This window comes from Tursiops truncatus, chromosome 14 (assembly GCF_011762595.2).
Source record: "Tursiops truncatus isolate mTurTru1 chromosome 14, mTurTru1.mat.Y, whole genome shotgun sequence".
Lineage (NCBI taxonomy): Eukaryota > Metazoa > Chordata > Mammalia > Artiodactyla > Delphinidae > Tursiops > Tursiops truncatus.
In genome coordinates this window covers 53712941-53730407 of record NC_047047.1, presented here as the reverse complement: position 1 = coordinate 53730407, position 17467 = coordinate 53712941, and the positions used below count along the sequence as shown (strand labels likewise).

At 38.2% G+C, this 17467-nt stretch overlaps 1 protein-coding gene across 8 annotated transcripts in view; it reads right to left on the bottom strand.

Annotated features, from left to right (window-relative positions):
• The window catches only part of THADA (THADA armadillo repeat containing), a 313717-nt gene that overhangs the window by 283602 nt on the left and 12648 nt on the right, over positions 1-17467 (bottom strand). For all 8 annotated transcript variants that reach the window (XR_012325717.1, XM_073791400.1, XM_073791399.1 and 5 more), the window contains 9 exons: positions 17430-17462; positions 17132-17180; positions 13195-13376; positions 9937-10031; positions 8053-8273; positions 6092-6789; positions 4302-4453; positions 3218-3373; positions 2396-2518 (listed from right to left, as the gene is read on the bottom strand). Coding sequence is in view for 7 of the 8 variants with exons in the window: in XM_073791400.1 (XP_073647501.1) it covers positions 2396-2518; positions 3218-3373; positions 4302-4453; positions 6092-6789; positions 8053-8273; positions 9937-10031; positions 13195-13376; positions 17132-17180; positions 17430-17462 (1709 nt within the window). In the remaining variant the exon portion in view is untranslated. The remainder of the gene's footprint in view (positions 1-2395; positions 2519-3217; positions 3374-4301; positions 4454-6091; positions 6790-8052; positions 8274-9936; positions 10032-13194; positions 13377-17131; positions 17181-17429; positions 17463-17467) is intronic.

Genomic DNA, 17467 nt, shown 5'->3' with positions numbered 1-17467 from the left:
GCTTTTTAGAGTGATCTAGAGTTTGCAAAGAACATTTCTTGTTTAATCCTCAAAACTAACCATTTCACAGAGGTTACTCATCCCACTTATAGCTAAGTAGACTCATGAAAGTAAGCCAAGTAGTCAGTGGCAGAATTGTTACTGATCATGTCCTTCAAGTTTAGGTTGTGACTTTCTCATCTTTTGTTGTTGAGATTTTACGAAGATGAAGCTGATTTCAGCTTTGTATAGGAATGTTCTTCTTTAGATGATTTTTAACCTTTAGTAGGTAATAAGTATAGCATGGTTCCAATATATCACTTATTATACTTGTTTCCCTAAATGAAATAAAATAGATGAGCTCTGTCCTCTATCTGGGTCTTAGGAGAAAATAAGCATCTGCTTCTGAGAGGAAAGATTTGGAGTAAGAAACCAGTGAAAGCTCATTCTGTTCCGATGGGACAGAAATTGAAGGTGGTCAAGCTGAGCCCTGGCCCAGACTGGAGCTGCTATAACTGGGGATCCATCCATGACATTAACCTGGTGGCCTGAAATCCAGTCCTATTCTTCAAGTTCACTCCAAAAAACAGGATAGAGAGGAAGCTCTGTAATTGGACCATGGGCCAGGAGTCACAAACATCAAGCTACTGTTAAATCATGTTAGATGAAAGGGGAAACACACTCAGATGCAGCAGTCATCTACCCCGGGTAGGGGTGAAGGAATCAGGGCTGCCAATTACCTTTTTTTAAAGTACTAAATTCATCTGGCTCACATAAGCTGTAAAACATCGAGGTTAGCTCATGAATGTTATTCTATTTTTTTAACATCTTTATTGGAATATAATTGCTTTACAATAGTGTGTTAGTTTCTGCTGTATAACAAAGTGAATCAGCTATACATATACATATATCCCCATATCTCCTTGCTCTTGTGTCTCCCTCCCACCCTCCCTATCCCACCCCTCTAGGTGGTCACAAAGCACCGAGCTGATCTCCCTATGCTATGCTTCCCACTAGCTATCTATTTTACAATTGATAGTGTATATATGTCCATGCCACTCTCTCACTTTGTCCCAGCTTACCCTTCCCCCTCCCCGTGTCCTCTAGCCCATTCTCTACGTCCGAGTCTTTATTCCTGTCCAGTCCCTAGGTTCTTTAGAACAATTTTTAATTTTTGTAGATTCCATATATATGTGTGTGTTAGCATATGGTATTTGTTTTGTCTCTTTCTGACTTACTTCATTCTGTATGACAGTCTCTAGGTCCATCCGATACCTCATTACAAATAACTCAATTTCGTTTCTTTTTATGGCGGAGTAATATTCCATTGTATATATGTGCCACATCTTCTTCACCCATTCATATGTTGATGGACACTTAGGTTGCTTCCATGTCCTGGCTATTGTAAATAGAGCTGCAATGAACATTGTGGTACATGACTCTTTTCGAATTAGGGTTTTCTCAGGGTATATGCCCAGTAGTGGGATTGCTGGGTCATATGGTAGTTCTATTTTTAGTTTGTTAAAGGAAACTCCATACTGTTCTCCATAGTGGCTGTATCAATTTACATTCCCACCAACAGTGCAAAAGGGTTCTTTTTTCTCCACACCTTCTCCAGCATTTATTGTTTGTAGATTTTCTGATGATGGCCATTCTGACTGGTGTGAGGTGATACCTCATTGTAGTTTTGATTTGCACTTCTCTAATGATTAGTGATGGTGAGCATCCTTTCATGTGTTTGTTGGCAGTCTGTATATCTTCTTTGGAGAAATGTCTATTTAGGTTGTCTGCCCGTTTTTGGATTGGGTTATTTGTTCTTTTGATATTGAGCTGTATGAGCTGCTTGTAAATTTTGGAGATTAATCCTTTGTCAGTTGCTTCATTTGCAAATATTTTCTCCCATTCTGAGGGTTGTCTTTTCGTCTTGTTTATGGTTTCCTTTGCTGTGCAAAAGCTTTTGAGTTTCATTAGGTCCCATTTGTTTATTTTTGGTTTTATTTCCATTTCTCTAGGAGGTGGGTCAAAAAGGATCTTGCTGTGACTTATGTCAGAGTGTTCTGCCTATGTTTTCCCCTAGGAGTTTTACAGTGTCTGGCCTTACATTTAGGTCTTTAATCCATTTTGAGTTTACTTTTGTGTATGGTGTTAGGGAGTGTTCTAATTTCATTCTTTTACATGTAGCTGTCCAGTTTTCCCAGAATGTTATTCTATAACAGATTTCAAGTCCAGCACTGGTTCCGCAACTCAGGCTACCTTAAGAGAAGTTCCAAAGCACTAGAAGGAATATGTACAACCCAGCTTGAAGGAAAAAAGCACAGAAACACTATTCACCAAGAGTATTTACTTCTCTTTAATGTTTATTCAAAATTGTTTTAGGTTTCTTAAAAATCTGTATATCTAGAAATTTATCACCTACCTTATATTGCTGTAAAGATACAGAAGGGTGCTGTCTGGTTAACTCATTCTCTGGTTCATGTTTGGATTTACTTTGTTCCAGTTTATAAAGTACCTGAGAACTTTCCTGTATCCTACAAAACAACTTTGAGAAGAAGAAAAATGAAGCATACATAAGCCACATTAACCTTAAACATCAGCTTAAAAGGCAAAGGAAGAACTTTCTAAATTCTTTAGACTAAAACATCAGGCAAGGGGAATACTGGTTTTTAAACTCAACAGAAAATTAACCTTTACATTTTAAAAACCAAAAACCAAATATTACTGCAAATCAGAATCCACAGTCATAAAGCCACAGTTCTATTTCCTTTAGGTCAGCATGAACCTAAAGATGATATACTCACTTCTACTCTCTACCCACTCTTCACCCTAGAAGTGTATCAGGTGATTAATTCAAGCTGAATTATTCAATAATGACTATTTCTTGAGGCACTTACAGGAACAATAAAAATACAAAGACCTCCTTCCACCTCTTACTAAAGTTTTCTTAAAATACCTTATACCCTGAAAACTCCAGTGCTAGATTTTTTTTTTCCTTTCAAAAAAAGAGTTCAAGGCTGACTTATTACACCAAAGTGAAAGGACTTTTCACTCTGGATTTTAACCCCAAATATGAACTTTATGGAATCACAGAACAAAGCGTTCACAGAAGGGCCATGAAGAGCTGTGGTACTCCAATCCCATGACCCTTATTCCCACACTCTCCTCGGATCTGGGCTCTTTTTAAAAATAATTCCAGAGCAAAGTTCACCACTTTCCTACACTTTCGGAGGAGAAATTTTACCTTTTTAAGAAGAGAACAAATCTGTTGCCGCACTCCTGGAGACTGACTGTTAAGATTGTATGTGATAAAGAACTGAATGCACTCCATTTCTTCTGTGGAAACAATTTCTGTGCTTCGATTACTTTCACAAAGCAAGCCTAACGTATCGATCCGTACCTAAAATACACCAAGCAATAAAATGTTAATTTTTCAATGAAATAAGCAAAGCCTAAACCACTTGACGGGTTTAATTATTTACACAGGCTACCAAAGGTGGGCGGGGGGGGGGAGGGAAGGTAAATCTCAGTTTACCCATGTGTACTTCAGAAAGGTTCCATAATCCCAAAGTTCCTGTGGTTATTTCCTATAAAATTATTTTATTAAATGTGTAAATTGGGTATTTTATTAAAGTCAAAAATCTTAGAGATGCTTATTCCACAGTAATGCTCAACTTCATTCTTTTTTCTCAGTGACCACTCTGCCCCAGGACCACATCATCTCACTCTCCAATTACTGTCTTGAACATCTCACTGGTTTCTTTTTGCTCCCACTCTGGAAACTCATATCTGTTTCCATTTATGCCACTTCCTGGCTGAAGGCAGAGTGGCTCTGCTTCCCAGTTACCAACTGGATAAAATCTGAAGTCTTCAACCAAGCATTGGAGGCTTCCATAAAATGGACAAAATACTCCACTCCTGCCAAACGATGTCTTTAGTCACCCTTCAGCCCTTGTTTACTGTGTCCTTCCATTTTGAGTAGGCGCCAGTGCTTCCCCTCCTCAGATCACATGTATCACTTTCCTACTCAACCACCATCTATACTCAGATCAATCTCTTCTAAGCTCCCCCAGTCTTTATGCATAAAGGTACACTTGTACCTGCCTTGTCTTTTAAGAGTTTCCAGTTGTCTTAGGCAGGTTTCCTTATTCTCTCAACTAAACTTTAAGCAGCCTGAGTGCAATGTCTATACTCTTCCCTTTCTATTCATCCTTCTTATGGAGCCCTTAAAACAGTGCTGGGCATAATGTAGGGGCTTCTATATCGCACTGTTAAATGAATCAGGGATCTACCGCATGTATGAATTCCCAGTTATTCTGTTTACTTACTTGGCAGTGCTGATGAATTAAGCCTTGCTTTATTCTTGCACTGGACACAAGGTCCCTCCAGGCATCAGTTGCAGACTGAAGATGTCCATGAGCTCTAGCTGTTCGTAGACAAGCCATCAAAGCTCCCAGAGCCCCTCTGCTGTCATAAGACCCTAAGGATGGAAAAGATTACTCTTGGTTCAAAACACAGTAACAAAGACCACCACTGTGCTATTTAAAAACTACAAAATTCACATGTTTCCAGTTAACATTTCAAGAAACAAAAATCATATTTTAAGCTAAATTCTAACATGAATTAGTGTTTCTATTATAAAATCATTATTGAAAAGGATTTAATAGTTCTTAAATCAATAATTTCAGTAAGCATAATCCACTTATTGTTAACTTAAAAAAATCATAATTTTTGGCTAATATTTTTACCTTTCCCTTGACAGAAAATAGACCATCACGTCAATCAGGAAAAAAATCAAGTGAAGAAATATTTATCTTTTTTTTTTTTTTTTTTTTTTTTTTTTGGTACGCAGGCCTCTCACTGTTGTGGCCTCTCCCGTTGCGGAGCACAGGCTCCGGACACGCAGGCTCAGCGGCCATGGCTCACAGACCCAGCCGCTCCGCGGCACGTGGGATCTTCCTGGACCGGGGTATGAACCCGTGTCCCCTGCATCGGCAGGCAGACTCTCAACCACTGCGCCACCAGGGAAGCCCATGAAGCAATATTTAAAACAATAAAAATAACTAAAATGACTTTCAGCCGAAAATAGGAAAAACACTTCAGTGGCTAAAGACCATTATTTCTCTAAAAACAAACACTGAACCTATCTGTATATTTTGGAGTTACTGTTTCTTCTTAGCAAAGGAGATAAAAGGGGGATCACAAAGAACCTGATGCTTTCAGAGTCCAGGACATCAGCCGTTACTAAGGGGACAGGGAGCTCTGGCTCACAGGACATCTTGATTTAAAATAAAGACTGCCTAGCTTCAGAACAGATTCACGGATCCTCAGCTCTAGACGGCTTCTCAAAAATGCAAGGATGATTATTGTTAAAAATTATAAGTAAGGCTCATTTTTGTGTACAGGAATCAAATTTTCCAGCTATCTCATGGTTATGCTTTGAAGGATTGAAAGATTTTAACTTAAATTTTAGTTAGAAATACTCTTAAAATGTGGTGGAGGGTACCATATTCCTGCTTTGTTAAACAGAATATGATAATTTTAAGATTTACATGAGGAGTCAGGATCATCGTTTTATATCTTAATTACTAAATTATGCTTCAATGCAGTGATTCTTTCAAGGTTACTGAGTTTCAGTGGGATGTTTATGCTTATTCTAAATGACCAGAGAGAGCTGTTTCCTGGGGTCATGCTTCTAAATTTTTTATCTCTTTCCCAGAGACAAATACTTGCTACTGCCAATTTACCTGTCTTTAACCTTGCCTAAAACAACTTTTAATTACTATTTCAATCACTTGAATAAGCAAATTATATAAAACACACAAACGTTTACTCCAGTCTGACAACCAAATAATAAAAACTTGGTAAAATGAATTAAAACCTAGTAATAAAGGAAACCTCATAATCATAACTGGGATCAATCCTTAGCCTGTAGAAATGACTTCAGCCAAAAAACTCTATTCAGCTAGGTACAGGAACATTCGTTTCAACCCAAAATTTCTATATTTAATATCCTCCTTTACTATTAACAGAAATGATAATATTTAAATTTGCCTAGGTACCTAAAGTTAAGCATCCTAACTAGAAATTACTAAAACAAAAAAATTCATTTTCTTACCAGTTTTAGCATCAGCAGAAGTCTGAAGAATCTTTACCATGTAGCTTAAGCTTTCAGGGTTGCAATTCAATAATTTTGACAAGTAATAATCAATCACGTAAGATTTTTGATCCAGATTTCCTTCACACAGTATAAACAGGAGAGGAGAAACCCAAGTCTCATGCCACTTGTCAATCCAAGTGCTGTCAACAGCCTGGGATTTCAAACAACTCTTATGACTTTTAAACATGGTTTCCAAGAGGTCACTTGCATAAGGCACCAAGGACTGGTCCCCCATCACCTCTAAGATTTGCGATGGAATAGTTTTAGCTAATGCCAAAATATGTTCAATTCCTATGTAATCTACTAAACAACCAAGGCATGTGTACTTTCCTTTACTATGCCATTCCAATCGCAGAAGACTCTCAGTCAGTTGAAAAATGAAACCATCAGCAGCCAAATCTGAACCTGACTCTTGCAGGGCAAGCTGGTGCATTTGGAGAATATTTCTGAATATGGTTTTGGTTTGGTGTCTCAAAGCATCCAATGGATGTTCCCAGTGGGTATAGACATATTCCAAAAGTCTCCTAACCACATCTGAATTCCCATTCAGACGGTCCTTTAGGCTTGGGGAACTTGATTCAAGGACTTGTATAGCTGAATTAGTCCAAGATGCCAAAATTCTAGACAGAAACATTTCCAGAGTTGACTCCTTGATCCTGAAGAAAAATAAGTCATATTATTTTATACTGACTAGTAAAAGGAATTTCATTTTATAATCACTCAGACTTTAAAAATATCAATACAAAATATAAAGAATGATCAGAAAATTGAATCATTATTAAATTTACAACAAAAAATTACAAAGCCAAAACAGATCTCAAATTTGCATATGAATCTTTCCATTTCATAAAAACTAATCCATAAAAGGACACAGGGAAACTTTTGCAGGTGATGGAAATGTTCATTATTTTGACTGAGATGCATCTTTAACAGGTGTTTTAAAATATACTGAGGGGCTAGGGAATATTAGTGGGAATGGGGCTTCTTTCTGGGGTAATGAAAATATTCTAAAGTTGACTGTGATGATAGCTGCACAACGCTGTAAATATACATACTAAAAAAAAATTGAACTACATGCTTTAAATAGGTGAATTATATGGTATGTAAATTATATCTCAATAAACCGTTATAAAATAAACAATGAAGAATAATTTTTAAATTACTTTAAAATATGCACAACTTGTATCAAAAAAACACAAAATACAATCCAGTGAAGTCAGAAGACCTCATTACATTTCTGGTTTAGGTGCTTAAAAGCAATAGGCTATTAGGTAAGCATTTACTTTTCTAAGCTTCACTTTACCCATTCAACAGATTAGATTTCCTATCCTATCTATCAGACATGTGAGGATCACACTGAACTACCTATGCTGAAGTTATTCGTAAACTCTAAAGCATTATATGTATAGAAGTGCTTATAATTTTTTTTAAATGCTTGCATTATCTAATGCAAGACTGAAGGTTAAAATTAATTTTACAAGTGTTCGCTACAGGTTAACTTGCACCAATAATTTCTCTCTCTCTCTCCCATCATCCCATTTTCTCCTGTTCTACTTTCATACCCACTTCAGTCCCTACACATATCTCCCTTTTAATTTAAGATTATCCTAACCACTTTTTTTTTTTTTTTGTGGTACGCGGGCATCTCACTGTTGTGGCCTCTCTTGTTGCGGAGCACAGGCTCCGGACGCACAAGCTCAGCGGCCATGGCTCACGGGCCCAGCCGCTCCATGGCACGTGGGATCCTCCCGGACTGGGTCATGAACCCGTGTCCCCTGCATCGGCAGGCAGACTCCCAACCACTGCACCACCGGGGAAGCCCTATCCTGACCACTTTTCATTGAATTACTAAGTAAGCCAGCTCAGCTGCCATCTTTTAAATATCTGACAAGCAAAGCAAAATATGAGACAAAACTCACTGTGAACTCAAGGTGAACAGAACACGCACAGTATCCAAGAGCAGGGCCTCCCCACTGGGGCCCATCCTCCCATCCTGCCAATCCAACATGGTGAGTGTCCCCTGACACAGGAATAAGAGAGCTGACTGGGAGACATCAGCACCACAAAGGCTCCTGCAGCAGTTCAAAAGCCACTCGGGGATGCTGGTGTGGTCCACTGAACGGAGGAGCAAACTACTAATCTGGAAAAATATGACAGAGCTGATACACATAAAGCTTCTAAAACTTTCCAGATATCCCAAAACATAAATCCAAAATTCTCTTTCCCCTGAAATGTCCTAGGAAAAACACTGAATCTAAAGGTGAAAAACCCACAAGTGTTAAAATTATTATATCAAGAGGAAAAAAATTGAATCTAAATACATGAACCATTTTGCTGGTTTGAATGTACTGGGAGAGTGCAACACATTGCCACCTGCAGGTGGATGAGATTATTAACTAATGCTTTTTTAGAGGTGATTTGAGAAATTAAAATTTTTAACTTTATCCAATGATAATTACTTTGTGTGAGCTCATAAAACAGTATACATCTATTTTGTATAAAGCCATTTTGCTCTTAGTAAAGAACTAAAATAAGTTCCTAGATAAAACAGTAAGGAACAAAAAAACTGCTAGTACTAAATACAAGAACTGTATTATCAACTTACACCTTCCATACAATCAAATTCCCTGAACAATTGATTCTAGTACAATATTTGGGTTATTCTTAATAAAGATAACATTTATCAAAAAGTTATTACTGTATATATCTATACATTAATCTCTAATTTTAATAACACAAATATCTTTTACGATACTGAGAGATGGAACTGAACAAACAACACTAGAAAAAAACAAGGATATACACCCCAAAATGTTGATAATGATTATCTTTGTGAGACAGATTTACAGGTGACTATTATTGTCTTCTTTCTGCTTTATCCAAATTTTTGGAAGTCACTAACTATAAGGGAAAAAGGTTACCAGAAAGATTCTGACTATGCAAAAAACTTTTAAATTCACTTCTTTAAAAAAACTTTTTCTAATTAATTTATTTATTTTTGGTTGCGTTGGGTCTTCGTTGATGCGTGCAGGCTTTCTCTAGTTGCGACGAGCAGGGGCTACTGTTCGCTGTGGTACGCAGTCTTCTCATTACAGTGGCTTCTCGTTGCACAGAATGGGCTCTAGGCGCAGGGGCTTCAGTAGTTGTGGCATGAGGGCTCAGTAATTGTGGCTTGCAGGCTCTGGCGCACGGCTTAGTTGCTCCACAGCATGTGGGATCTTCCCAGACCAGGGATCGAACCCGTGCCCCCTGCATTGGCAGGTGGATTCTTAACCACTGCGCCACCAGGAAGTCCCTAAAAATATTTTTTAAAACATGTGTTGGGACTTCCCTGGTGGTCCAGTGGTTGAGACGTTGCCTTCCAATGCAGGGGGTGTGGGTTTGATCCCTGGTTGGGAGCTGGGATCTGCATGTCTCGAGGCCAAAAAACCAAGAAAACATAGAACAGAAGCACTATTGTGGCAAATTCAATAAAGACTTTAAAAAATGGTCCACATCTAAAAAATCTTAAAAAGAAAAATGTGTCTGGGCTTCCCTGGTGGCGCAGTGGTTGAGAGTCTGCCTGCCGATGCAGGGGACACAGGTTCGTGCCCCAGTCCGGGAAGATCCCATGTGCCGCAGAGCGGCTGGGCCTGTGAGCCATGGCTGCTGAGCCTGCGCGTCTGGAGCCTGTGCTCCGCGATGGGAGAGGCCACAATAGTGAGAGGCCTGCGTACCATAAAAAAAAAAAAAAGAAAAAAAAAAGAAAGAAAAACGTGTCTAACTATCAATAAAGTACAATTCTAAAAAGGAGATGGACTTACCAAATCCGCAATCTTTTCAGGTGGATGAAACATAGCCTTAATAAAAAGAATAACAGCTAATCCAGATGTACTCTGAATCGTCTGTAAGAGGTCATCTATTTGGCAAAAAAGTAGAAAGCATGTATTAAATGATGATGGATACTGTGGTACAGTAGAAAGAGCAGATGCCGTGGGGTCAGACAGTCCTGGGTGCAATCTCTAGCTTGACCACTTCCTAGGTGGATAGGCCTTGATTAAGTTATTTAACTTCCCAGGGATTCAGCTTTCTCTTCTTTAATGGGAAAAATATAACTCCTACCTGACACAGTTGTTGTAAGGTTGAAATAAATGAACATAAAGGCTTTTATGCCCAGCACACAAATAATCAATGTGATTCCTTCCTTTCTCCTCTAACATCCACTCTCTCTTCCTCTCCATCTACTCCCTCCCAGCACATCTAGCAGCAATACCTCCTATTCCCTCCCTTCCACTGATGCCTCTGCAACCCAATCCCCATGATACATTACTTTTTCTTAAAGTGATTTCAGGGCTTGTGTAAAGAGCCCACATCAGTGCTAATTACAAACTTTGCTCTCACTGGCACTGTACCCAATGTAACCAAACAATCCTGGCTTACTATCTTCTTTTTGATTTCTATTAGCCTCTGGTTTGTGAGAAAGTAAACAAAATAATACAGTGACTTATTCACTTTGGGGTAAGAATTATGAATACCTACTATAAGCTATCTTCCAAAAATCTATTCTGCCCTTTATCCCTGTTAACGAACTGTGACTCTGGGAGATCCACGTGCCCAGCCAAAGACACGATACCTATTTCCTCAATCTTCCTTGCAACTAAAGGTACCATATGAGGATTCAGGCCGATGGGATGTAAGCAGAAATCTTTTGGCTATTTTTGTTCTTCCAGATTAAAGGTAAAGATGCAACTGGTCTTCCTTCCTGCCCTGAACACAGACAGGGGGTCTGGAGACAGAGCAGTCATATAGTAACCATGAAACAACAAACATATGGATGAAAGCCAACATGCTGAAGACGGCAAAGCAGAAAAGCAGAAATGTTTGGGTCCCAGACTGCCCACAGTAGTTCTGCATCACCTGCCTCTGAATTTATCCTTATGTGGGGAGGCACATTTAATTAAATCCCTGAAGTTCAGCTTTCTGTTACTTACAGCTAAGCACTTTACTGATACATGAAGCTTTAAAATCCTAGGGAAGAACAGCATTGATTAGGGGCCATCAACTTTTCAGAAATGAGGTTGCCTCACATTAAATTCATGTCTTCTCTGTATTTCACTGAAGTCTTTTTTTTTTAGATTTATAAATTCCTCTTTTAAAATGTAAATATCTTCTGCAAACATGTCTGTAAATTATGCCTTAATAAAAGGAACTTTATTTTCCTTTTAATACTTATCTGAGATCCTAGGCAAAGGAAGGAAGGCAGGAAGGAAGGAATGAAGAGAGGGGGAGACAGAGAGAGAGAGAAAGGAAAGAAGGCAGGAAGGAAGGAAGGAAGGAAAAGAGAGGAAAGAAAAGAAATACTAACGAGACAATATAGTTAGGACTCTCACTAGTTACCAAGGTTAAGAACATATAAACAATGAGATACTATTTTTTTCCCAACAGCCTAGCAAAATCAGAGTCAGTTACTGTTTTTTTACAAGCAAGAGCTCTGAACAGATCCTATTAATGTTTTTTTAATTAAGTTAATATTCATACATACATTACCATATAGAATAGGAGGTAAAGGGTGAAAAGGTAATACAGCTTTTTATGTAGATACTTATATGTTTAGTATAATATTTTTGCTAATCTTATTGTAATATAAAACACAGATACAGAAAACATCCAAAGCAAATGTATAGCTTAATGAATTATTAGAAGGTTAACACCCTTGTACCCACCATCCAGGGCAAGAAATAGAGCCTGGCCACCCAGCCCAGAGGACTCATCCACATGCCTCACCCCAATCACAAGCTCCTCTCTCTCACCCTGAGTAAGCATTATCCTGACTTTCACAGTAATGATTGCCTTATTATTTTTAAATAGTTTCATTAATCAAACGTGCATCCCTAGACAATATAGTCTCGCCCATTTAAAATTTTTTTGATATGTCCTTTAATCTACAGGTGCCCCTTCCATCCTTTTTATTATAATTTCTGTCGAAGAACTCTGTCCTTTTAACCTGCAGAGTTTCCCATGATCTGGATGTTTACTCCTAGTGTGGTTAAACACCTTCTTCTGTCCTCTGTAATTCCTGCAAAATGGCAGGTGACCTAGAGACGGGGTCAGTCTCAAGTTCAGTTCCTCTGGGAACTACAAGTGGTAAAAGCAAGACTCAAAAGTAAGAGGCACGTGTTGTCTGGTTGTCTGTTTCTGTAATGTTAGTAGCTGTTGATGCCTAATGCCTACCTCAAGTCACTGCGGGTAACAAAATGGTGATATTCTAATTCTAGCATTTCATTTTAACTCCTTAGTTGAAACACTTTTATAAAAAGACACTTCCTCTCCTTGATAAGCCAGTAGATTGCCTCACATTTGTCTGTTTACAAAGTAAACCTTACATCCAGGGGAACAAAGAGCAACCACCACCAGCAGAAGACTTTGCAGAACCCTCTAATTTTGCGCATTGTGAAGTTTTTCAATGCATGTATGAAAATGTAGAAAGATGTAAAAGAAATAAATTAGGAGAGACTACTTGGTGCTGTACTGCCACTCCTACTGTATTTTTACACTTTTTGGCAGCATTAAATATTTTTACTAAATAGACAAAAAAAAAAAAAAGGCACTTCCTCTCATTACCTACTTGGTTTCGTGGTGGTACAGTTCATATGGATAGAAGCAACATGAGATATAAGGAGGAATAATGACCAGCCCCACAATGACCACTGTCATTATCTGAAGGTAACACCTGCTGCTAAGGAGAAATGCATGGGTTACACTAATCTTTCCAGATCGTACCTCCAAATTTGGAAATTTCTCAAGAACTTTCTTTTGCTTTTTAAAGTCTGTGGCTTTTCAACTCTAAGACTGTTGGGTTTTCTTCTTTGTATACAATACACACATGCACACACACATACACACATTTAGAAAAGTCCTTCAATGTTATCCCTTGTTGAACTGTAATCCAGAACCTTTCGCCACTTTGAGGGGCTGGGGGAGAGGAAGTTCTATATTTCAGTTAAGTATCAAATATTTCATACCATTAGTAGCAAAGTGATTGACACTCAATTGTAATCATCATTTGTATGTCTTATACTTACCATCGCTTAAAAACTTGGTAAAGATACTCAGCAATCCACACATACTTTGCCATGTAGGAGAACTCTTCAAATGAAGTCTCTGGAAACCTTGTACTTTCTGTACTAACATCACTGAAACTCTAATGCCTACCAACAAGTCATTCATCAACTGAGTTTGAACAATATGATTTCCAGCCAATTTTCTACAACAAAGAAAAGAAATTATTACAAAAGAAAAGTCAAATTAAAATGTCACCTTTTCTATCTCTCTCCAAAATAATCCCTCAATCAAAGGGCCAAAATCAATTTTAGATTATAATCAACATTTATGCCTCTCTCTTCCATTCCCATAAATATTCCAGTTATGCAGACATTTACTGCAAACTTCCAATACTCTTAACTTACCTCAAAATTTTCCCATTTTCTCAGCTAATGACTAACCTCACTTCTTTTTAGAGTAAAAATAACGAATCAGGAATAAATGGTACAGTCACTGTGGAAAACAGTATGGAGTTTCCCAAACAAACTAAAAATAGAATTACCATATGATCCAGCAATCCCACTCCTGGGCATTTATCCAGACAAAACTATAATTCAAAAAGATATATGCACCCATATGTTCATTGCAGCACTACTCACAATAGCCAAGACATGAAAACATCCTAAATGTCCACCGACAGATGAATGGATAAAGAACATGTGGTACATATATATACAACGGACTACTACTCAGCCATAAAAAAAGAACAAAATGCCATTTGCAGCAACATGGATGCAACTAGAGATTATCATACTAAGTGAAGGAAGTCAGAAAGAGAAAGACAAATACATATGCTATCACTTAAATGTAGAATCTAAAATATGACACAAATGAAACGTATCCATGAAACAGAAACAGAATCACGGACATAGAGAAAAGACTGGTGGTTGCCAAGCGGGGACGGGGAGTGGAGGAGGGATGGATTGGGAGTTTGGCATTAGCAGATACAAACTGGTATATATAGAAGGGATAAACAACAGGTCCTACTGTATAGCACAGGGAACTATATTCGATATCCTATGATAAACCATAATAGAAAAGAATATGAAAAAGAATGTGTGTATATATATATATATATATATATATATATATATATATATGTATAACCAAGTCACCTTGCTGTGCAGCAGTAATTAACACAACGTTGTAAATCAACTATACTTCAATTAAAAAAAAAAAGAATAAATGACATAATTTCTAAATCTGAACACTCCCTAACCTTGTAACTTCCTTGATCCGGCTTCCAAGATGCCAGGTGCCCTTAGGTTTTTCTCCTACTTCACTATTGTTGAGCCTTCTCAGACACCTTGGCTAGTTCATCTTCTTCTCCCTTATGTCTTTATGTGAGCTCACCGCAATCCAGTCTTTACTTCTTCTGTCCACCTAATTCATTCCCTTGATGCTGAGCTCATCTAGCTCATAAGCTTAAAATTATAGTCTATATGCTGACAACTCCCCAATTTTCATCTCCAGCCCAGACTTCTTTTTCCAATTCCAGGCTTGTGTATGCAACTTCCTACTCAACATCTTCACCTGGATGTCTGACAGACATCTCAAACTACGTGAACTTATCCACAACTCCACACCAGCTCCACCTGCTAGGATCTCTATTCTACAAAAACTTGGCAGTCATCCTTGACTCCTCTCTCACTCGTCCCATCTGTAAGAAAAGCCTGTTGGTTCTACCTTCAAAATGTATCTAGAATCAGACCACCTCCACTGCTACTCCTGGCCTGAGCCACTCTCATCTCTCCCTTGCATTACTATTACTGCAATAGCCTCCTAACTGGTCTCCCAGCTTCTATCCTTGCTCTTCTCAGTCTATTCTCAACATAGCAGAACACAAGAGCAATGATAATATTAAAACAAAAGTCAGGGAAGACAGTTTGGGGGCTCGCTCCTCAAAAAGTTAAACATAGAATTATTATATGATCCAGCAATTCTACTCCTAAGTATATACCCAAAGGAACTGACAGTAGAGACTCAAGCAGATACTGGTATACCAATGTTTATAGCAGCATTATTCACATTAGCCAAAAGGCAGAAACAACCCAAATGTCCATCAACAGATGAATGCATAAACAGAATGTGGCCTATATATAAAATGGAATATTCTGCCATTAAAAAGAGTGAAATTGACACATGCTACAACATAGATTAACCCTTAAAACATTATAAGTAAAATAAGCCAGACACAAAAGGACAAACATTGTATTCCACTTATTCGAGTTTATCTAGAATATGCAAATTCAAAGAGACATAAAGTAGAATAGAGGTTACCAGGGGTTGTGGGTAAAACAACAATATATAAAAGGACAGTGAATTTTCTTTTGGATGCATTGAATTTGAGGCACCCTGTAAAACAACCAGGAGACAACCGCTACATGAGTCTACCACTCAAGGAAAAGATCTAACTTGGAGTGATGCCTGGGAATCCTAAGTATAGAGATGGTAGCTGACACCAAAGAAGTGGATGATATTAAGCAGTCAGAACAAACAGAATGAAAAGGACAGAACTCATATTTAAGAGATGAGCAGAGGAAAAAGAGCCTAGAAGGAAACAGAGAAGGAGCTCCCGGTAAGGTAAAAGGAGACTTGGGTTAAAGATGGCACAAAGATATTACTTCTACTCTCCCCCAGAACCTCCCTAAACCAACAACCAAGGGATTTAAAACGTAAAAAGACATAAATACACGAGGGCAACAAAAGACAATACTACTAAAATTTTAGGAGCAGATGGATGCGTGATAACTGACTTAGCAGAATCAAGAAAGGTGAATCCTCAGTCAGAGAACAAGCCCAGAGCAACCCAATTTGCAGCCCCCAAAGACTAAGAAATTGTTGGCACCAGTTGCTCCTTGATGTGGAGCTAAATGTCGGTATGAAAACAGGAAGAGTGGCTACGCTCTGAGAATGACAACTGTGGATCATACCTCCAAGCTAGTAAACAACTGTTTTACGTCCAGAGAAGGTAAAACAGTAAGTGTCTGGACAGGAAGACAACACACACACCTAAAGCAGTGATACCATATTGCAAACAGGAGAATTAGGAAAATATATGCACAATAAATGCTAAATGCCAAGATCTCAGCTTTCTTCCCTCACTCAGCAACCAGAATATTAAGCCAATGGTTTGAAAGATTCTTCCATGGCAAATCCACTACCCATGCAAAAAGGCCTAAAGATACTGGCATCAAGCGTTCCCCCAAAGAAACAGTCCAGCTAGACTAGCCTACAATAAAGCCTGCAATCAACCCCAACCATACGTACAGAGATCCAAATCAACTCTCAGGGCCCCAATCTTAAATAAGTGCTCAGCCAAGGATCACCAGACTTCCAAGAAAAGCTTCTAGCAACGAATACAGTGACCAAAACCAGCAAACAGAAAAAAAGCAGGCTGGAAGAAATAGAGACCCATGTAAAGATAAGAAAACTTAAAAAAAAAACCTTATTATTAATATCCTCAGAGAGATAACAGAGCATATTTCATCCACAAAATAAAAACAGGATGCTATGAAAAAGGAACACTCCAGTAGAGGAAAAAGTTCTTCCCTTTCTCATTTATTCTCATAATAATTTATTTGATCTTTTAAAATTAAATATTAAACCTCAAGAAAATAAATTTAAATAATTACATCTAATATTAATGGAGAGGGATGGAAAGGAGCACATTCTGGACCCTTCTTAAAAATTTCCTTTGTGGGGACTTCCCTGGCAGTCCAGTGGTTAAGACTGTGCTTCCACTGCAGGGGGCATGGGTTCAATCCCTGGTTGGGGAACTAAGATCCCGCAAGGTGCATGGCGCAGCCAAATAAAAAAAAGCAAGCAATATAATACAATTTCCTTTGTACAAACACAATGCACAACTGCAAATGTACACACACACATAAACAAGCATGGAAACATGTTAACACTTGCCTGTTTTCTTCTGAGATTTCAATTAAACTCTTCTGTAGATAATGAAGCACTGAAACAAAAAGAATATAATGAAAAATCAGAAATTTAAAACTGAACTTTGACTTCAGCACAAGAAAATATTTTAAATCACTGCTACCCAAAACGATATCACAGAAGTAGAAACTTAAAAGGAAGGCACACCACGTACGTTAGTCATCCGCAGTACTCCACCCGTTGCCAAGAAACTTAAAAGAACCAGTTCCAAAATGACTTACATAAGCAGTCACCTCTCAGAATAAAATAAAATAATAGGACTTACCATTTTCAAGAAGATTATTAACACCTGATCTACCTGTG